General features: G+C 38.3%; 1 protein-coding gene across 2 annotated transcripts in view; it reads left to right on the top strand.

Moving 5' to 3' along the window:
- LOC109499722 (protein eyes shut homolog) overlaps window positions 1-22,814 on the top strand; it is an 866,761-nt gene that overhangs the window by 732,212 nt on the left and 111,735 nt on the right. For both annotated transcript variants that reach the window (XM_045057710.1, XM_045057711.1), the window contains one exon: window positions 2,378-2,550. In XM_045057710.1, coding sequence (XP_044913645.1) covers window positions 2,378-2,550 — 173 coding nt within the window. The remainder of the gene's footprint in view (window positions 1-2,377; window positions 2,551-22,814) is intronic.

Below are 22,814 nucleotides of genomic sequence, written 5' to 3'. Positions count from 1 at the left end.
ATTTGGTTTTTCCAGAATGCAGCTTTCAAGAGTTTTACACTCCAAGACTTTATCCCAGAATACAGATGCTTTATACTAAGCTTTCAATTCCAGGTTAGGTGAGTGGAGGTGAAATTATATGAGATTTATCCATGGCCCCCAAAAACGTTAAGTTCCTAACTAACACTTTAAGTCACACCAAAAGGTGTGACTTTCCCCAGTGCTTTCACTGTACCTTCCAGGTTGTCTGGCTATGCTTTTACCACTATTCTCGGGTGAGAAGGAGGAGCATTGGCTCAAGGGTCCTCAAAATTTTGTTTTGTAATACAGCCCCAAAATAGAAGAGTTTTTTAGGGTGCTTTATAACCATCTTAGCGGCATTGATCCTTAATTTTGGACCATTTCTGAAAACCTGAGATTCTGTATTTGTCCACTCTATGTAAAATACTATGCAAGTTGCCATGAAAGTTATTGTGAAAAATAAGCACACTAACCCAATCAAAGGAGGGACGCAGAGACTTGGAGCACAGTGAAGGGAGGCTTTAATCAACGTTCTTGCCAGAGCAGGTGTCTGATGGACAGGCATACTTGAGGCAGTTACAGCAGGCAATTTATCTCCAAGCATGCAAGCCCTCCCCTGATTCCTCATTGGCTGAGTCCTACAGAGATTACAGCCTTACCATGAAGTTGCCTATGCCCATGTAAGGCAAAAAGTAGTCTGATTGGAACAAATGTACATTCCCTGAATTGCCACAGAGACTTCAGTTTTTTGGCCCATGGTCATTACAAAGCCCATGAAATGGAGAGGAGGAAGAAGAACCAGGAAGTGAAGTGTCTCAGGTTTTGGGACTCCATTGTGGGGGGAAGGAGGTCGCACATATTTCCAATAGGTTCTAAACCTATTGTTAACTAGACAGCACAGCTTGTATTTGGTATTTCTGAAAATGAGTCATCTCACTTATTTCTCATAGTTATAAAATGAGTAAATTATTCATCACCCGTGTTTGGCCCCTTAAGAGTCGAGAGAGCCTCTGAGGGTCTCAAGACCTCACCTGCCAAAGCTAGATTTACCTGTTATCTGATACATAAGTTCTTTCCACAGTGTTTTATCCCATTTCCCCAGTCCCTTACATTGGCACTACCAGGCATCAGCTCTCTATTCTCAGCCAGGCTCTCCCTTCTGAATGGGCAGGTGTCACAAGCAGCTACATGGCAACCTCAGCAGTAAAAGCCAGTTAGCTGTTTTGGCCCTGTGTTCACCCTGCACTCAATTGGTAGCATTGACACCAAGAGTGGGAGTCTGCCTTCCACGTCAGCATAGACTGGGAATAGGGGAGGAGTGAATCTGCATAGGCAAGCTGGGGCTACCTTTACTGTTGATTTTTTTTAATGCTTATTTATCTTTGAGAAACAGACACAGAGCACGAGCAGGGGAGAGGCAGAGAGACAGGTAGACACAGAATCTGAAGCAGGCTCCAGGGTCTGAGCTGTCAGCACCAAGCCTGCATCTCAAACCCACGAACCTTGATATCATGACCTAAGCCGAAGTCTGAGGCTCAACTGACTGAGCCACCCAGGCACCCCGAGCTACCTTCACTTTAAAAGGGGGAAAAGGGGGCACCTGGGTGGCTCAGTTGGTTAAGCATCCAACTCTTGATTTTGGCTCAGGTCATGATCTCTAAGAGCACAAAGCCTTCTTGGGATCCTCTCTTTCTCTCTCTCTCTGGCCCTCTCCCATCCTCTCTCAAAAACAAAGGTTGGCAGGTGGAGGAAATAGATGCAGGGAAGGCAGAAGCACCAGATTCCTGGTCACCATCCCCTCTGGAGAAGGCATGCAGGTGGATGAGAACAGTTTTCAGCTCTGGCTTCACAGGCACCTTCAGCCTGGGGCCCTGGAAGTTGTTCAGTCATTATGCTCCCCACTGTGCCTTTCTTTGTGAGCTACCTCAAGGGTGGCTGTTGGAGGACTTCTCCTCAGTAGAGGAAGCTTATCACCAGCTTGAAATTCTCTTCAGGTTGCATCTAAGACGTTTTCTTCTAATAGACATTTGAAGCACTTTACTAAGGCAGCGCCACACATATTTAATGAAGTCCTAAAAAGGCACCTAGTGCGCAGTAAAAGGTGAGGTAAATCAAAAATAAAAATAGATGGCTTAAAATAGAATTCATGGCCTCAGGCAAACTGTAAAGCTGCTAATCTGCTTTCAATGCGAAGTGCACAGCTACAAATACTTCACAGTTGAAAAACACTGAGAAAGGGAGAAGACAAGGTGCAGCTTTTATTTTATGTGTGTGTGCGCATGCGCACACGCGTGCGTGCGAATGCACGCGCGAATCCACCTGTGTGTAAAGGATCATTGTTTTCTGATTGGTTTTATAATTCCTTTTCCCTTTTCAGTGACAGTGAAAACTGGTTTTGTGAGTGTCCAAGGCTGTACTCAGGCAGGATGTGCCAGTTTGCAACCTGTGAAAACAGTCCATGTGGAAACGGTGCCACCTGTGTTCCTAAATCCAGGACAGATTCCCTCTGCCTCTGCCCTTATGGGAGGTCTGGGCTCCTCTGCACGGAAGGTAAGAGTATTTGATTATTAAGCATTGAGCACCGCAAAAGGAGATGAGGAGCATAGAAGTCACTCACAGAAATCAAGGACAGCACCTGACTGATCAAATATGTCTAATCGTTTCCTTGGTTCTTTCCAAGTCAATCGAGACAAGACCTGTTAATGAGACTAATCCCTGAGCATGTATTTCTCACAGCCATCGTGTAATTACAAAGGAGGTAATGAGTTTACCCTGAGGTTAGACTATGGAAAATCTCTGTAGTATAAAATCTCAAAGTCATTCTAATGTTCAGAGTAACAAGGAAAATCAGAATGCAATACATGAAATCAAAATATTTGATGTCATTTTGGAAAACTGAGGCAACAATATTAACAGATCTCTGTATTGTAGACCAGTCATTTTTTGTTTAAAGACAATAAACCCCGTGATACAGTTATTATATAGCAAGAAAGAAAATCACAAATAATATCCATGTGGCTCTCCTTCAGAAAATCCTAAATTACAAAAAGGTACAAGATGCTATAATATAAGATTGTTTTAGGAAGCAGCTTGCCAAAGAATGTAATGTTAGCTTTGATATACAGAAATAAATATCAATTTAAATCTTTCTAGAAATAATTAAAAGTATTTGGTATTAATATTTTATCAACTCAGGATAGGAATTGTTTCATCTTTATTTTGCCCACAAAAATTTTTAAAAGCAAAGTTTACCCCTTTGGTGCTAGTGGTATTTGTTACCAAATTCTGGAGTAAGTCTACCAAAATGAGCACAGGTCCCTATGCCCCAGGTATACAACAAAACAAACAGATCTTACCTGCTCCGACTCATCAAAAAGTTGGAGCACCACACCCTGATATAACAGGTGTGAAAATGGAAATGACTGAAAAAAGAATTCATAACTAAAAAGTATTGAAAGGAGGGAATTGAGACAACGGATTTTTATGTAGCTGGGAGAAGGGGAGTTAAGAAGTACTGAGTTTCATTCTCTATGTGGAAGGTTATATTAGAAGTTAGCCAAGTCATTTTGTAATAAGAAAAGGTATCATAGACTGGATGGAATTGAAATTTTGTCCTTTCCAATAAAAACCTCATGCTTCTTAGATAGAACCATTCTATCAAGCTATTGAAAAATACAGTTGGTCACAAAAATTTTGATTACTAAAGGGTGAATCATCAGTTTTGCTTCCTAGTTGAAAATCAGACTTACCACATAAAATAAGAAGTGAAGATTTATAAGAACGTCTTCACATATTTACAAAAAAAATTGTTTTCTCCTATCTTTTGGTCTCATTAGGGCTCAGAGATGCAGCAGCTTATAAATTATTGAGACAGGAAATATTAGGCAAAATTTGTTAGACTCTCTGCTTCATTGTAGGTAAGAAGGAATTCCTACATGCACCCATCCAGAGGAATTTCTCAAAACAGTTAGCCTATCCATTAATATATTCCACAAATGTGCCAGAGTAATTTGAGATTCCTACCCTCATGGAGCTCTTCTTCTAATTGAGAAGATTAAAAGAAAATAAAAATGGCTCAAGACACAATATAAAGTGCATGAAAAGATTTATGAAGGAAATAAACAAGGAGCACAGAGAGTAAGCAGGGTGGGGGGAGCGAGGGTACTGTTCCAGACAGGTGCTCATGATAAGAGCGACTCCAAAAAGGGAGAGACTGTGCTTAAAGCCTATAGAATGCAGAGTATGACCTATGAAAACCAGGAAAACAACTATTAGAGCAAAAGTTTCAGAAAAATGGAAGACCCTTAAGAGAGATAGAACCTACCTTTTTTGAAGAATGAAAAGGTGCTAGTCTAGCAGAGCATATGGAGCAAGAGAGAAAAGCATATCTGACGTGAGCAGAGCCTACATCATGTAGGGTCTCAGGCACATGGGAAGGTTTATTGGCTTTTAATTCTCAGTGCCTTAAGAAGCCACTGGAAGATTTTATTTTATTTTTAATTTTTATTTATTTCTGAGAGACAGAGACAGAGCATGAGCGGGGGAGGGGCAGAAAGAGAGGGAGACAGAATTTGAAGCAGGCTCCAGGGTCTGAGCTGTCAGCACAGAGCATGATGTGGGGCTCGAACGCACAAAAACTGTGAGATCATGACCTGAGCTGAAGTCGGACATTTAACCAACTGAGCCACTCAGGTGCCCCGCCACTGGAAGATTTTAAAGAGGCAAGTGGTGTATATGTATTTGTTAAAACAATTCTGACTGCAGTATATTGATTTTAAAAGGCTTTTGTCAGTGACCCTGATGAGAGATAATTTTGCCTATGACCAGGATGATGGTGGTGGAGATGGAAATAAGTGGATGAATTTGAGATCTATTCTGGAGACAGAACTGATAGAACTTGCAAGGAAGTGTTTGAGAAGTGCTGAATCAAGAACATCTAGATTTCTCTATTTGTTTGGACTATGGGTAGATTATAGTGCCATGAGGAGGACTGAGGGCATGACAGTGGTTTTATAGGGCATTATTGGGACGTAAACAAGAGTTTTATTGGGTACAGATGAAGGAAGAGATACCTGTTAGATATCGAAATGGAGAAGACATGTAGGCAATCAGATAAATGATCCTCAGGCTCAGGGGAAAGAAAGGTCATGACTAAAGATACAATTTGGAGAGTCATCAAAATAGAGGCAGTGGTCAACACCATAGAACCAGAAATTGTCTGAGGAAAAGATATAGACAAAGAGGAGAAGAGGGCTGAGGACCAACCCCCTCCAAGATTCCAATATTTAGGGATCTAGTAAAGGAGAGAAAGCCATGTGAAGTACCAGTACCATCCCCCAGACAAGCGTCCCCCCCCCATCATCTTTCAGCCCATAAATATCACTCCTCTTGTGATGTTGCATTGTCTTAGCCTAAGTTCCCCCATCAAAGCAGAACCTGGATAAAGAATTACATTCAAGTACTTTATTTTGGAAATGGTCTCAAGAAACAGGAGTGTAGTAAAGACTTGGAATAAAACAGGAAAGGGGAGACAGTACAGAGGTGTCTTATGGAATTGAGTCAGGGACAGCTATTATTGATTCTCCTGGGACTTTATGAGGAACTATCTAAAATGAGTCTCAAAATTGTCTGCTCTTATGAGGAAATATATAGAATGAGTCTGAGAATTGCCTGCCCCAAGGGACAAAAGAGAGAAGCATTTAACCATTGACTCGTGGTTCCTTTTGATTGAGGATTGCTCTACAGGACCTTAATTTTCCCACACTTCTCCATTGCCATAGAAAACTGGCAAGTGTGCAAGCTCTTGCAGGCATCTCAGGCAGGCCAAAGCACCAGAGAAGCTGGGGATCAAGGAAGGAGTGCTTAACATATCAACATTCCCTAAACAATCAGGAAAATGCCCACTCAAAGTGTCAGCTCCCTCCAGGAATCATCTTTGCATCCAGCAGGCATCAAGGCTTTCTTTACTCCCCCAACTAGCATGAGGTAGTGCCCCATATCATTTCTTAGACCATTCACTGGTCAGTCTCATGTCCAGGAGATTCTCTAGAACATGCTGAATCTGTATCTATTCAATAGAGAAAAGCATAGAACTAACTGATAAGCATAGTTGTTGCCCAGTTGCAAGTACACGTGAGAAAAGGCACAGAATAATATCCAAAACTCCCTTTTTATCTTTGCCTTTTTGTTAATACCAGAGGATAAAAAATCAGCTAGTTTTATCAGCAGTTGTCTTTGCTACATAGCACTTTTCTTTTAGATTATAGCCACATCTACCATACTAATATATTCTTTGGGGGATAATAGAAAATATAATTATGACGTTTCCTACCTTGTTGATGTTTCCACTGGGGAATTCATTCCGAGGCAATCATGGCAGTGGTGATGGGAGCCAAAATAAACAAACACTGCAAATGGAAAATTCGCAGCTGCCTTCCTTTGTAAAGTGCTTTACTCTCCACATTTGTGCTTCTCATTCACACTTCCTGTTGCCTCTTTCTATGCAGGAATAATCTCTTCTTGTTTTCTTAACCACATCATTTTAAAGGCAAGGGGGCAGGGGGACACTTTATCTTCTGTCTTGCCCTCTCTGTCTTTTCTAAAAATATGGCTTAATTTACCTTATCCTCCCCACCTACAGCTCTCAATGGAACGTGGCTTTTGAAGAAAGCAGTGTAACATGCAGATTAAGAGCCTAGGCTCTGGAATCAGTGTGACTAGGTTAAAATCCCCATTCTACTACTGACTAGACTCTGGTGTGATCTTGGGCAAGTCACCTGATCTCTCTGTATTTCACCTTCAAGGGGTCTAATAATAGAACCTAAATTACAGAGTTCATGAGAATTAAAGGAGATAATTCATGTAAATTGCTTAACACATCACTGGACATAGAGAAAATACTTTTTATAAGAGAGTTCAAACCAGGCTTCTGATACTCACAGAGAAATGCCGTATCTTGTCATTATGGGAAAGAAGGCTGGATCTCCATCCTCCCTAGAAAGAAAACTCTATAGAATGTCAAAAGAAATCAAAATTAATTTCCTTTCAAGAATTTTTCTAAGTTGGTGACACTCTTCATGGTGATTAGAGACAAGCCAGGGGTATTACAAAGTCAGGTAGGAAAGCAGCGCTCCAGGGATACAGATAATCACCAGGCTATTTAAGGACATGATACCTCTATAAAGCAGCTTAATGTCAGGCTGGCATTTTGTAATGGCATATTTCAAGTACATGTAATTTTGTCATGTAAGCTCGTAACTCTTTTGATAGCATCCACTCTGATATGATCCAGCTTTTTCTCTCCGACTCAACAGCTGTTTGATTACCCTGCTGTTCAACCCATCTCAATATCCCTCATTTCTCTCCATGTTTAAATTCTATATTTTCCAGCTCCTGGTTACAAAGAAATGTTAAAAGATCAAGCCCAACCCCATAGGGGAACAAGGAGACAGGGGTGATTGTGGCCACACAAGAAAGCACTCAGGAAAGTAATTCCTCTTGCTTAGGGTTGAAGGCAACCTTTGAGCGTCCTGCATTTGTTCTTCCTTAAGAACTGAGGGAATTGCCTCTCCTTTTGCTCACTGGGAAAGTTCACACCTCCGCTTTTTACCTTTTTTTCTATTTCAGCATCTGTAGAGAGGAAAAGTTAGGTGGGCACATCTAAAAAAGTAACACTTAAAATAAATATATATATTATTGTATACTGGAATGTTCTTGAAAAAACAACTTTGATGGACTCCTGCAATCCAACCCACTGACAATGAATTAGCACCTTTCTTCCATCTATGCAAGTGGCAGTCCTAGCAGAGCAAAGTTACAGTTATTGTTCCAATAATTACTACCAGTACTATGTGTTTATAAGCAAATGAGTGTGTGTGTGTGTGTGTGTGTGTGTGTGTGTGTGTGTGTGTACATACCTGGGAAAGATTTCCTAACCACAGTCTTTCATTAGGTTTAGAAATTGCTTACGTGTCTATAGTTATTGCTGTTATGTTTCTCTAAAGGCATTAGGCTTCCTACCAGTGAGTGGTGTTGGATTTAGTTACATACACACATGCACACACCCCTATTAAAAACAAGATAGTAAGGTATTTTGACTTGGGAAATTATATTAATTCTGGCAGTCTGTCAGTCACTCAACCAATATAGTCCCTCTTTATTTATCAATACATTCTGATTGTTTTGAGGGCAGAAATGTACCCAGCTAAAATTTCCCAGCCACATGGGGTGCCTCAGTGGCTCAGTGGGTTAAGTGTCCGACTTCAGCTCAGGTCATGATCTCAACTGTTTGTGAGTTTGAGCCCCACATCGGGCCCTGCCCTGAGAGCTCAGAGCCTGGAGCCTGCTTCAGATTCTGTGTCTCCTTCTCTCTCTCTGTCCCTCTCCCACTCATGTTCTGTCTGTCTCTGTCTCTCAAAAATAAACATTAAAAAATAAGTAAATAAAATAAAATAAAATAAAATAAAATAAAAAATAGAAGTCCCAGCCTCCCTTAAAACAATGTTGCCATAGGATTAAATTATGATAACTGGATATAAGAAGAAGTGTTAGAGTATTGTATTGACCTCTGGAAAAGCCCCTGAAGAGTGGCATGACCCCCAGCCTTGCTTCTTTTTTAGGCTCATTCTAAACCTAGAATGTGTATGAGGTGACTCAAATTCCAGAAGTCATCTTGGTTCATAAAGTGACCTTGAAAATACATGCTAAGATGGTGAAACAAAAACATGAAAAAGCTTAAATTCCTGATAACCATAAAACTACCGTACCATACAGGGTTTGTCTAACATCACACTTTCTGTTAATAGGGAGAAATAATCTATTTTGTTTAAACCTCTGTTATTTTGATGGCACCTGGATGGCACAGTCAGCTAAGCAACCAGCTCTTGGTTTCAGCTTAAGTTATGATCTGTGATTTGTGGGATTGAGCCCCACGTTGGGCTTTGTGCTGACAGCATGGAGCCTGCTTGGGATTCTCTCTCTCCCTCTCTGCCCCTCCGCCTCCAAAATAAATAAATAAATGTAAAAAAAAACTCCATTATTTTGTTATACATTATTTGTTATATGTAGCTAAACCTAATTTTTACTGATACAATCAGTGTCAAGGTTTCACTTTCACTGAACTTTATAACCTGATATGTTTTCTCAAATATTTCTGATTTTATTCATAAGCCCTTAGATTCCCTCTCAAAGAAAGAGAAAAGTATGAGATTTTTGTATCTTCTCTTCTTTCAGTCTAGAAGATTTTACAACTTTATAAAATATATTTTGCAACCCAGCAAAAGTGTGGTATGAAAATTATTCCAATATTGTTAAAAAATATCAAAGTAAGCAGCAAAATGAAAACTATATTTTTGCAAATTAGAAAAATAATAAGAAAGCAAATCTTAGATCTTACTTATGAAACATTACCTCTCATTTTAAAAGTACCCTCATGGGCCAATTTCTAATCATCACACTAAATGAAAAATTAAATTAGTTCGTAGATTTTCACATCTCAGTTCCTAGGAAGGCATGCAGCTAATATTATCTGCTTTTAAGCAGAGAACAAAGAATATTCACTATCAAACTCTTAACTGTTTGTCTCTGGAACACTGTCAGTAGAATACTCAACTGTAAAGGCCAAATGTTCCTTTTGTTCATTCCAGCACTTTGTCATTATTTAGCAACCTCACAGAATTTTCCCTACCAACACAAGCATTTCCTGCTTATTAAAAATGTCTTTAAAATGGATAGACTATGCACAGGAGTAGAATTGTCTGTCCTGAATATATTTATGGCAAGTTGATTTTGTAGACGTTTGTGGAAATGTAACCCTCTGCAGTTTATCCCATAGCTCACCAGAGAATTTAACTTTGCAGGTCTGTCAGCCCAGACCCTCCCACAAAGAGTCAATTTTTTTTGTATCAAATGAATACTGTCAGATCCTACCACACCTATCAGGTTATGGTTGGTCAGTTTAAGAGCTGTGCTAATGGGATGCACCTGCCAGTTACCAAGCAATGGAGAGCACAAACACATTTGTTGCACATTAAAAAATTCTTCACAGAAATGGAAAATTGATTAGAGTCTGAGTAAATATATGCGACATGAAAAACTGTAAAGTCAACATTTTATGAAGAGGCAATGGAATTTATTGATTGTTAGGAAAGAAATAAACAGGGGTGGAGATGCCTGTATGTGATGTAAATTGCCTACCATTCTATACGATGATTAGCAGTTATTCAGTTCAAGGGGTTTTTTGTTTGCTTGTTTATTTCCACTGACACTCTCACATCGCCTTTTCGAATATTTTGTCATTCCATGACTTTGTGCTTGAAAATGGCTTTCTATTTCCCTTAGGCTGAGGTAAGAACTGCTTAAAATAAAGCACAAACCTGACATGGGAAAACCCCCACCTTCTCCTCTAGCCCTCTTATTCACCCTCTGTCAGGTCAAATTATTTTGTATTTATCTTTTAAATATTGGCCATATATTATACCAGCCCTCTCTCATACAGTAAGCTCTGTAAAGGTAGATATCACATCTGTCTTGGCCATCACCATACCTGTGGAGTGGCAAATGTTGCCTGGCAGATGGTAGGCTCTCAATTTTTTGCTGAATTGAAAATGATCTGAAAGTTCTTCAGAATATTCATCTAAGCTGTCACCCTGAGCCTGCTACTATTATGACTATTACTTGGGATCTGGTCAATAAGTATTTATCAAATTCAAAAAATAAACCAATAAAACAATCAATAAATGAATAATCTAATATAGAAAATTTCCAAAAGTATGTTCCACAGCACACTAGTGTGGTAAGGTAACCCATAAAAAAGAGTTTGTTGAAATGAACTCAACATCTACTGAGCACTTCCTATATGCCAGACCCTCAGCTAAGTACTTTACCTTCATCTTCCTACATGACCCATGTAATAACACAATTAAGTATGTCATTATTTCCATTGTGCAGATAGGGAAACTTCAATAACCAGTCCAGGGTGGGGGTTGGTTCAGTCAGTTGAGGGTCTGACTCTTGATTTTGTAATGATCCCAGGACCGTGGAATCAAGTCCTGTGTTAGGCCCCATGCTGAGTGTGGAGCCTACTTAAGACTCTCTCTTTCTCCGTCTGTCCCTCTCCCTCTCTGTCTCTTGAAAAAAAAAATTAATAACAATTAAAATTTAAAAATTAAAAAAAAATTGTAAGTAGCCAGTCAAAAGTGAAATAGTTCATGAGTGGTGGGTAGATCTGGAATCCAGATGTCTCTGACTTCAGCCTTTCTTGAAAACATCATATAGTACTCTGCCCCTTTTTAAGGAATTCAGGTGTATAGCAGCACAGTGAAGTCTATTGGAAGTCCTGTAATAACACAATGTTAAGCCAAGGAGCTCTTCTTTCTCACAGAGCAAGCCTTTCATAGAATACACTGGAGTTGCTCCCAAAGTGGTATATGTATACTCCACTGTGGCATTGGAAGAAAATATTAGTTCTCTTTTTTACCTCAATATTTTAATTTCTACTTCTGTGTTTTATGATGTCCATATTATATTAGTATATTAATACACTAACAACAATTTTAAATAAATAATATATATGAGCCATAATCTAAAAAGTTTAGAGACCTTTCCCTTTCAAACACGGCCTGACATTTTTATTAATTACATTGATTTCATAGAATTAATTTAGAGAAGCTGATTTCAAATTATGGTTGAAATGTTTGGGGGTCGGGGGTGCCTCGGTGGCTCAGTCAGTTAAGTGTCCAACTCTTGATTTTGGCTTAGGTCATGATCTCACGATTATAAGATGGAGCCCTCATCTGGCTCTGTGCTGGGTGTGGAGCCTGCTGAGATTCTCTCCTTCTCCCTCTGCCCCTCCTCTGCTTGTGTGCTCTCTCTCTCTCCTCTCTCTGAAAGAGAGAAAGGAAGAGAGAAAGAAAGAGAGAGAGAGAGAGAGAGAGAGAGAGAGAGAGAGAAAGAAAGAAAGAAAGAAAGAAAGAAAGAAAGAAGAAAGAAAGAAAGAAAGAAAGAAAGAAAGAAAGAAAGAAAGAAAGAAAGAAACAGATAGGTCTGGGATATTTAATGTGTAAAATTTATTATATAGTTCCAGTTGGCTTATATTGTTAAAACAATGGAGTGGCATATTCAAAATCCGTTTATTTATGTTTTTAAAGTACATTAAAACCACCCACTCACCCCAATACAATTAAATTTACTTAAATTTGCATTCTCTAAGCTCATGGTAACTGAGCTGTGGAAAAGACAGTAAGAAGACTATGGATGCAGGAGTAGAGTGACTACTGCTTCTGCTAATACCAGCAGCAATCTCACTATAGAAAGTCAAGGATTAAATGTGCATATGCCACAGAGCCATTTTATGGAAATGTGTTCATTGGTGGTAGGCATTCCCAAACAGAGTCACATAAGGCCACTGAGACCTAAACTATGCAGAATAAGATTAAGTGGGAGGTATTTCTCCCTTTTATGCATTGCAATGTAATAAAAATGAAAAGTGCTTAAAATTATATTATGCATTGATCAGTTAGGGTTTTGTTTTTTCTTGATTTTTCTCAGTGAGTCAAATGATTTGATGCTTGCTTTTTTTTTTCTTTGTATTTTTAGCAAATGATGACCCTTCAACACTGTAAGTGTCCTGAATATTACCCAACTTTGATAAGGAACCACATGATCAGTTAACATGAATTCCCACTCATAAAATGGGGGAGTTGCAAGTTACATTTCACATATATGATACAATTAAGTAAAGCCGAAAAGAATGCCACTTTTAGAGATATCATTTTGTCAACTCAGATAAATAATTTCTTAGAGAAACATATTAATCCATCAAAGGAGCATTTTTAGAAAGTATATCAATTACTGTAGAAATGGTTAGTCAAAATGATTAAACTGATAATTTCAATGCTCTCATGCCCTACATGTATGATTAAAAGACTTGGCCTATGTGGTCTGGGATTCCTATCATTATGCGTTTGTGAAACGAAGATTAAATGGGGGAATAATGAGGAAAAAGTAGAGGGAGAAAGGGAATATTTCTGAAAATTAATTATAGTTTGTAACCAAATCTTGACTGCATGTGTACCTCTGTTGTGTTAAGAGTATCCAATGTATCCAACATATACATGCTTTCCACAATACTGAGCATTCCATATACTTTCTCTTGCCTTAACATATCTCTACTCTTGAGAAATAAAGGATAAATCCAAACGTAAGGATAAGCAGTCTTACATAATCAAGTCATGATCCCAGTTTGGTACTAATGATGACATTATAAACCCTGAATGTGGATGTGAATGTGAATGTGAATGTGAATGTGAATGTGAATGTGAATGTGAATGTGAATGTGAACGTGAACTGCAAAAAGGAGTTCTACACATCCAATATCAGTGGTATGGCTTATGTCTCAAAATGTATGAATTATTTAATGTGAACAATAATTCCCAAAGAGCTATTTGAGTCCTTATTTTTGTAAGTAGAACATGTTACAGGGATTACTAAGAACTAGACTTCCTATTCATTTTTGAAATTTTGTAATTTGAAGAGTAAAAAAAAAAATTAACTTGGAAAAGCCCACCTATTAAAATATTTTAAATTAAGGTGCTTTTCCTACGGGCTAAACAATAGACAAATGGAGGTGTATTTTTAATTCCCTTGTTCTAATGAAAGCACATTAGTCCTAAGTAAGGGATTTTCTGGGAGTAAATTAACTCTTTCCTGACTCTGCTGTTGTCAGTAACTTTCGAGCATCACTAGTGCCTTGTAAAGTTAATATGGCTCTTTGAAAGTCAGCATTTTACTGCCCGTTTCAATTTTCATCCATGACTTAACACCTGGCAGGGAGCATCCCATCTTTTCCAGAGGGCAAATCTAAATATTGCACCTAATGATTCAGTCTCCAAAATGACATTTTGTAATTCTCTTTGCCATCCTAAAGGGGCCAAGGGTATTTTTGAATCTCATCTTTTTTGTTCTTGTGTATTAAATCCACTTGAAATTGTCAAAGCGAGACTCTTTCTGCCCCCAAGACTTTAAGCTCTAGAGAAAGAAAAGCTGTCATCAGCATGAGTGGTTGATAATTCTGCTTGTTGGAGTGTATCCCTGTCAGTCTCCAGGTGGATGGCTTAACATACACCTTGTTGACAGCTACCACCAAAGGGGGCTTTCCTGAAGGAATATCACTGTGGCTGCCCTGCTGAATGAGCCCCCTAAGTACTTGTCAGCATTGCTATCTTAACCATGGTGGAGTTGCTTTTTCCTGAGATAGCTGTATCCTCTGCATTTTAAGTTTGATTGCCCGTGTAAGCTTTAAAAGCAGAATGTTTAAGAATTATAGATTTCAGAGGTCTTTTTGTTTGTGGACTGCAAAACCCTTTTCCAGTGCCGCTTGCTTCTTTCCTCCATTATACCTCTCTCCTCCATTACTTGTTGCAATAAACAAATACTTTTGAGAAAAGTGCATCATTAGCATCCTGGATTTTGAGCTACTGAATTTTAATATAAATTAGTGTAGCAAAAGGAAAACGGAAAACCTCAACAACCATTTGTCCCACGCGTTATGATAATTAGGGAATTACACAATTTCCCATCCTGCAAATCAAAGGACTTAAGGTGCCTCTCTGCCAACATCTAAAAGCTTTCCTGGTTATTCAACACTTGCCCTGTTGGAATAAGAGAATATCAGAACACCTGCGCAATACACAAAGGGCTACAAATTTATGGGTGTATTAAGCAAAGTCTAATTATAACTTGATAAAAAAAAATCCCCCTGACAAAAGCCTATTTCCAAAGAATCAGCTTTTAAAAGAACAAACTTAGAAATTATTGTATCCCAAATGTGCTACTTGGTAAAATTGAAAAGAAGTGTTGCTCAAAGCATTCTTAGATACGGATGGCAAAAGAACAACACCTCTTTTTTCCACCCTTTATTCTCCAGAGTAGAGTGGGGTGACGCATCTTATCAACTCTTTAACATCTGCAGGCTGTTAATTAATGAACTTCATTGTTTCAGCAAACTCAAACAGATACTGTTTTATTAACGAACAAGTCTTTACATCACTTTCTAGATGATTAAACTGAAGTTGGCAGTATTAAACTATTAGTGTTGTGTGATGCGGAGGCCCTACACTTGGAGAACAGAGCTCAGATTCAGGCCCACAGTGTGAAACAACCAGCTGTGTGACCCCCTACAAGTCACTTCACTTCCTGCACTTCACTTTCTTCATCAGTTAATAAAGGAGCTGAATAGATTACCTCATCTTCATTTTTTTTTTTATTCCAGTCAGAACTCTTAGATTGAGAATAGGGAAAATCAATTAGGAGTTACTCTTGCTGATTCAAGTGCAGTTTTGTGTCTCCTTCATTATAGGTCACTACAGTTCATTATGAAATGGCTAGTCAAAGTTAGCAGTTTAGTTAGTGCCTGCAGTCAAGACATTGTTCTAAGTGCCTTATATAAGATATCTCATTTAATCCTCAAAAGAGCACAGGGAGCAGCTATTATTATCACCCCCATTTTATAGATGAGAACACTGAAAATTAAAGAAGGTAAATAATTAGTATGACGAATGGCTGCTTAGTGGCAGGGCTGTTCTCTGAACTTCTTTGTTACACTGAATCCCACAAATATGTCTCAAATATAGTTTAAATGATACTGCATTTAAAACAAAATCTAACCATGAACATGATCACTGATTATTTAAATAGAAATAAGAACTATCTCTTAACAATAATACATCTAGTATAAAATTATGAATCATTGATGAAGTTTTACCATATTATTAAAATGCTATCTAAATATACCTAAACACTTGGGGAGAAGTGTTAGTTATCAATTATGATTTTTGTTCCATTGGCACAGACATTTATTAGATTTGATATCAATATGCTTTATTTTTGGTCAAAATGATTCACATTAGAAATTCAGTATTAGATAATTATGAGATAATTATCTTAGAAAATTATGAGGTAATAAATATGGTTTAATTAATAACTGTAAGAAAATTCATTCTATAATTTATTCATTTAACAAATACTAATTAAGAACCTAAATACAATAATGTGCTAGGCCTGTCCTAGGTGCTTAGTAAAACTGGGTAAATAAAACAGACATACCTTCTTTCTTCAAGGAGTCTTAACATCCAAAAAAGGGACAGGCAAAAAGTAAAGAAATAAATATATAACTCAAAATTGTGATTGGTACTGTGGGAGAAATAAATGACATAATGAAGAAAGCAGAGTGGGACCTACTCAGACAGGTGGTCAGGGAGGGACTCTCTATGGAGGTCACTGAAATTAGAACATAAAGGACAAGGTGAAGGTGGCATAAGTGACTTTAGAGAAAGAAGCTTAAGCCACATCATTCAGGGCTTTTTAGGTCATGGTAATGAGTGTAGATTTTGTTCAATGTCCAATGATAAGCTATGAGTTCAAAAAGGGGAGTGGCACGTGTTTATAATCTATTACTTATATTGGGAGTAATGAAAGAAGGGGGACAGAGGAAGCTAATGCAGGAATTCATGTCATAAGTGATGTTGTCTGAGCAGAGGAAGAAAGAATTGGCCAGAAAGTTTTATTTGAAAGTAGCATACATAAGACTTACTGATAGATTATGTTGGGGATGAGGAGAAAGGAATCAAAAATAGCTACCAGATTTTTAGAGTGAGCAACTTAGACAATAGAATGCTTTGCTAAGAAGTGAGAAGAAGCTTGGTATGGAAATAGGAGTTTAATTTTGCTTCAGATGCCTATAGAATATGTAAGTGGAGATATCAAAGAAGTAGCTGGATATTTCACTTTAAGTTCATAAAAATATATGAAATAACTTATGAAGAGAATGTATAGAGAGCTACATTCTGGGAGCTACACCATTTAGAATATAGGTATTGAACAAAGAGGAGCAAAAAAAAAATAGAGACTGAGAAGGTGTGGTAAGGGGCAGAACAGAAAAACCTGGGGAGCAAAGTGTCACAAAAGCCAAGAGAGGCCTACTTTCCAAGGGGAAAGTCTTTACCAGAGTCCTCTCCCACCTGAGAGATGGCATGTTCCCCACTTCAGCCCCTCTAGCCTTCCTGCGTCACCTATAGAGGGAGAAAAAAAAAAAACTAGAAAACATTTCTGAAAGTCATAGATCAGGGTACACATCCTCCTGCTAAAAGACTGAGATTTAATAACCACCTTACTACCACAGGTGTAAGGCTCCAATATAATAACAGTGGACTACAATGGAAAGAGCTGTAAGCTGTACTGTCTCTGGAAAGAAGTACTTAGGGAAACTCAAAGTCAACAGAGTAAAAGCATGGACACTAGAGGAATTTCAAACCTCTGGCCTCTGTGGCTTTAGCAAACATCAAATAAAGGTCAGCTTCTAGCCATTTTAACACATAATTTCACACTAAAAGCCTTTTTACATAACACATCATGTCCAACATTCAACAAAAAAAAAATCACAAGGTATGCTAAAAAACAAAAAAGAAAAAAGAAAAGAAACACTGTCTGAAGCAAGCATCAGAACCAGACACAGATATGAGACAGGTATTTGAATTGTCAGAGAATTTTTTTAATCAGTAAGACATAGACATCACTTCAAATCATACAGATATTAAGAGGATATGATGAACCACTTCATGACAATATATTAAAAAATTATTTAAACTGCATAAAATCTTATTAAAGCAAAATTAATTAAAACTAACATAAGAAGAAACAGAAATTAAGAGTAAAATGGCAGAGTAGTAGGGGGACTGTATGCTTTCCTCCTCCCTCGAACACAACTAGACAAATATCAAATTATTCTGGACACCAAGGAAATCAATCTGAGGATTGAGAGAACAAACTACACAACTAGAGGGAGAAAAGAGGCCACGTCATGGAAGGTAGGAGATACGAGATGTGATTTGGGGGAGAAAAGAATCACAGGTGCTTCAGAGGGGAGGAAGCCCTTGATCAGGAAGAGAGGTGAGAAAGACAGCACTGTGAAGGGCATTGCACAAGGAAAACACTTCCTCAAAACTATTGATGGGGAAAAGGAGAGGGGCTGATTATTGCAAGATTTTACAAGCAGCAGAGCTGAAAGTTGGAAGTTTCAGAAGTCCACACCATCACTGGGGTGGAGCCTTGTGGGTGTAGAGATGCTCTTGTGGAGGAGGAGGGCAGAGGCTCAAGAGAAGACAGAGTGGTCTGAGGATCCCCTGGGTTATACTGGAGGAGACAGTTACCCTTCTTGGAGTGCACTTGGAAGAGGTGGGCACTGCCTCTCCGGGGACAAATGAACTGGCAGGTGCCATTGATCTGGCCCTTTCATTAGCATAGAAGCAGAGGTACATGCTGAGGGCAACTAACCTGCATACCAGCTTTTTGCTGTACTTTATCAAAAACTCTAAGCCCCTGCACATTTGTGCAACTGCTCTTTCAGGAGAAACCAGCATCAGCCACAGTGTGGCAAGACCCTCATCCAGAGGATGAGCACGGGTCTGTGCTGCAATGCGTCACTAAAATTTGGAGTTCTGAAACCCAGCCAGCATGCCTGGGATAAAACATAGGAGCACTGCACCACCAGGTGAGCAGATGGTTTGGACACAGACAGGATGAAGGCAGAGGTCTGAGGGAAGCCTAGACAAATGAACGAGGATTGTTTGCTCTTCTGTGAGGGCTTCCTGGAAAGCAGGCACGAACTCACCCCTCTAGAGATGAGAGAGCCAGCTGATGCTGTTTGTATTTCCACCCATCAGCACAGATGGACTTCAGTGAGCAGCACAGCACCCACAATGAAGGCTTGAGCCACTTACACCAAGCCCTACCCCTCTGCACTCTGCAGGTGCTTTTTTACTAGGGCAAGTGTGCTTGAGAACCAAAGTACCAGTGGCCCCTCCCTCAGAAGACCAGTTAATACTTACTCTTCTGAAACTGGTCCAAAAATAGAAATGGAAGGAAAACATCCAAACTCATTTAATGAGGCCAGCATTTCCTTGATTCCAAAGCCAGACAAAGACCCCACTAAAAAGGAGAATTTCCCTGATGAACATGGATGCAACAAGATAATAGCAAATCAAATCCAACAGTACATTAAAATAATTATTCACTGTGGAGCGCCTGGGTGGCACAGTTGGTTGAGTGGCCACCTTCGGCTTATGTCATGACCTTGCTGTTGACGAGTTTGAGCCCCGTGTCAGACTGTGTGCTGACAGCTCAGAGCCTGGAGCCTACTTCGGATTCTGTGTCTTTCTCTCTCTGCCCCTCCCCGCCTCATGTTCTATCTCTCTCTGTCTCAAAAATAAAATAAACATTAAAAAAATTTTTAATAAAATGAAATTAAAAAAATAATTATCCACTGTGATCAAGTGAGATTTGTTCCTGAGCTGCAGGGGTGGTTCAATATTTGTAAATCAATCAATGTGATATATCACATTAATATAAGAAAAGATGATAACCACGTGATCCTCTCAATACAAAAAAAAAAAGCATTTTACAAAGTACAGCATCCATTAGTGATAAAAACCCTCAATAAAGTAGGAGTAGAAGGAACATACCTCAACATCTTAAAAGCCATATACAAAAGATCCACAGGTAATATCATCCTCAATGGGGAAAAACTGAGATCTTTTCCTCTATAGCCAGGAACAAGACACAGATGACCACTCTTACCATTGTTATTTAACATAATGCTGGAATTCTTAGCCTCAGCAGTCAGACAGCAAAAAGAAGGCATCCAAATCAACAAGGAAGAAGTCAAACTTTCACTCTTCATAGACAGTGTATACTCTATGTAGAAAACCCAGAAAACTCCACCAAAAAAATTGCTAGAACTGATACCCAAATGCAGCAAAGTTGCAGAATACAAAATCAATGCGCGGAATTCTGCTGCATTTCTATACAGCAATAATGAAGCAGCAGAAAGAGAAATCAAGGAATTGATCCCATTTACAACTGCATCAAAAAACATAAGATACCTACAAATAAAACTAACCAAAGAGGTGAAAGATCTGCAGTCTGAAAACTATAGAACACTCATGAAAGAAATTGAAGAGGACACAAAGAAATGGGAGAGGATTCCATGCTCATGGATTGGAAGAACAAACATTAAAATGTCCATACCTCCCAAGGCAAACTACACATTTGATGCAATTCATTTCAAAATACCACCAGCATTTTTCACAGAGTTAGAACAGACGATACTAAAATTTCTGTGGAGCCATGAAAGACCCCAAATGGTGAAAGTAATGTTGAAAAAGAAAAGCACAGCTGGAGACATCACAATTCCAGACTTCAAGCTATATTACAAAGCTGTAATCATTAAGACAGTATGTCACTGGCACAAAAATAGACACATAGATCAATGGAACAGAATAAAAAACCCAGAAATTGACCCATAGCTGTATGGTCAACTAATCTTCAACAAAGTAGCAAAGAATATCCAATGGAAAAGAGACAGTCTCTTCAACAAATAGTGTTGGGAAAACTAGACAGCAACATGAAGAAAAATGAAACTGTACCACTTTCTTACACCATACTCAACAATAAATTTAAAATGGATGAAAGACCTAAATGTGAGACAGGAAACCACCAAAATCCTACAGGGCAAAACAGGCAACAACCTCTTTGACATCAGCCATAGCAACTTCTTACTAGACACCTCTCCAGAGGCAAGAGAAACAAAAGCAAAAATGAACTCTAGGGACTTTATCAAAATAAAAAGTCTCTGCATAATGAAGGAAGCAATCAACAAACTAAAAGACAGCCTATGGAATAGAATATCTGTTAAAGGGTTAGTATCAAACTATAAGGAACTTAACACCCAAAAAGCAAATACCCAATTATGAAATGGGCAGAAGACATGCATACATATTTTTCCAAAGAGACATCCTGATGGCCAACAGACACATGAAAATATGCTCAATATCACTCATCATCAGGGAAATACAAATGAAAACCATGACGAGACACCACTTCACACCTGTCAGAATGGCTAATATTGACAACACAGGAAACAACAGATGTTGGCAAGAATGTGAAGAAAAGGGAACCCTTTTACACTGTTGGTGGGAATGAAGACTGGTGCAGACACTCTAGAAAACAGTTTGGAGTTTCCTCAAAAAGTTAAAACAGAACTACCCAACAACCCAGCAGTTGCACTACTATGTATTTACACAAAGGGTGCAAAAATAGTTATTCAAAGGAGCACATGAACCCATGTTTATACCAGCACTAACAGTAGCCAAATTATGTAAAGAGCCCAGATGTCCATAAATTGGTGAATGGCTAAAGATGTAATTTATATATATATATATATATATATATATATATATATATATATATATATATATATATATATATATCTCCACTCAATGGAATATTACTTGGCAATTACTTGGCAATCAAAACAATGAAATCTTGAAATTTGCAATCACATGATGTACCTAGAATGTACTATGCTAAGCGGTCAGAGAAAGACACATTCCATATGATTTCACTTATATGTAGAATTTCAGAAACAAAACAGATGAGCATAGGGGAAGCAGGGGAAGAAGGAAACAAACCGTAAGAGACTGTTAACTATAAAGAACAAACTGAGATTGTTGGAGGGGAGGTGGGTAGTGGAATGGGCTAAACGGGTGATGGTTATTAAGGAGGACACTTGTGATGAGCACTGGGTGTTATATGTAAGTGATGAGACACTAAATTCTATTCCTGAAATTAGTATTGACCAACTAGAATCTAAATAAAAACTTGAAACAAAAAAAAAACTAACATAAGAAATAACAAAAATGAATCATCTTGTAATTAAATTTCTAATGAAAAATCTTCCCACTAAGAAAACTCAAAACTCATGTACCTTCGGTGACAAAGTCTTCTGAATGTATAAAGAAATAGCACAGGTTTTTTGTTGTTGTTATTATTTTTCAATATTTTTAATGTTTATTTGTTTCTGAGAGAGAGACAGAGACAGGGCATGAGGAGGGGAGGGGCAGAGAGAGAGAGAGAGAGAGAAAGAGAGAGAGAGACAGAACTCGAAATAGGCTCCAGGCTCCAAGCTGTCAGCACAGAGCCCGAGAAATAACACCAGTTTTACGTAAACTCTTCAAGTGAATAAAACAAGAGGGAAACTTCCAACTTCTTCCATGAGGCAAACACAATCTAGGTATTGAACTTGACAAGAAAAATAAGTGACAGCCCAGTCATGAATATTGATGGCAAGTACTCAACCAAATAATAACAAATGTAAACTAGCAATTCTTAATTTGAAAGATGGTTACATGGAAATAATGAGTTCACCTGATGAACTCTACACTTTTGATTTGTAAACTTTTCTGTGTTCTACTACAATAGAAAGTCAAATACAAGAAAAATTAGTTATCTAAATTATGAACTTTAACTTCATCCCTTTGCCTTATCAGAGTATCATTTGGTTGCATTTTAATCACTTACATTTTTTATATATTTTCTCCTTTTCTTTATTCTTTATAACACAGTCTAGACATATATTTTACACCCCAACCTCACAGAATGCTAACTGCAAGACATAGAAACAGAGATAACCTGCCTCATTTTAGATGAATAACCTGCCTCATTTTAGATGAAAGTTTTGTCTATGTAGCAAGGAAAAGCAATCAACAAAAAAAAATTCTTCACTCAGAAGAGAAAATCCCCATCAGTTTGCACACTGGTTTTAATTTCAACCAGGATGTTCAAAGATAATGTATGTGTAGGCAAGTCAAAAAACAAAGACACAACTGGTCACTATCAAAGTTATTATGGTTCTAGAGTGTGTTCAAATATGGTATTCTTCTTATAAAATATTCTTTTTTTTCAAATGGTTGTCCATATTACAG

This window comes from Felis catus, chromosome B2, assembly GCF_018350175.1.
Source record: "Felis catus isolate Fca126 chromosome B2, F.catus_Fca126_mat1.0, whole genome shotgun sequence".
Lineage (NCBI taxonomy): Eukaryota > Metazoa > Chordata > Mammalia > Carnivora > Felidae > Felis > Felis catus.
Note: the sequence above shows the minus strand (reverse complement) of the source record. Positions and strands in the feature narration are given on the sequence as shown.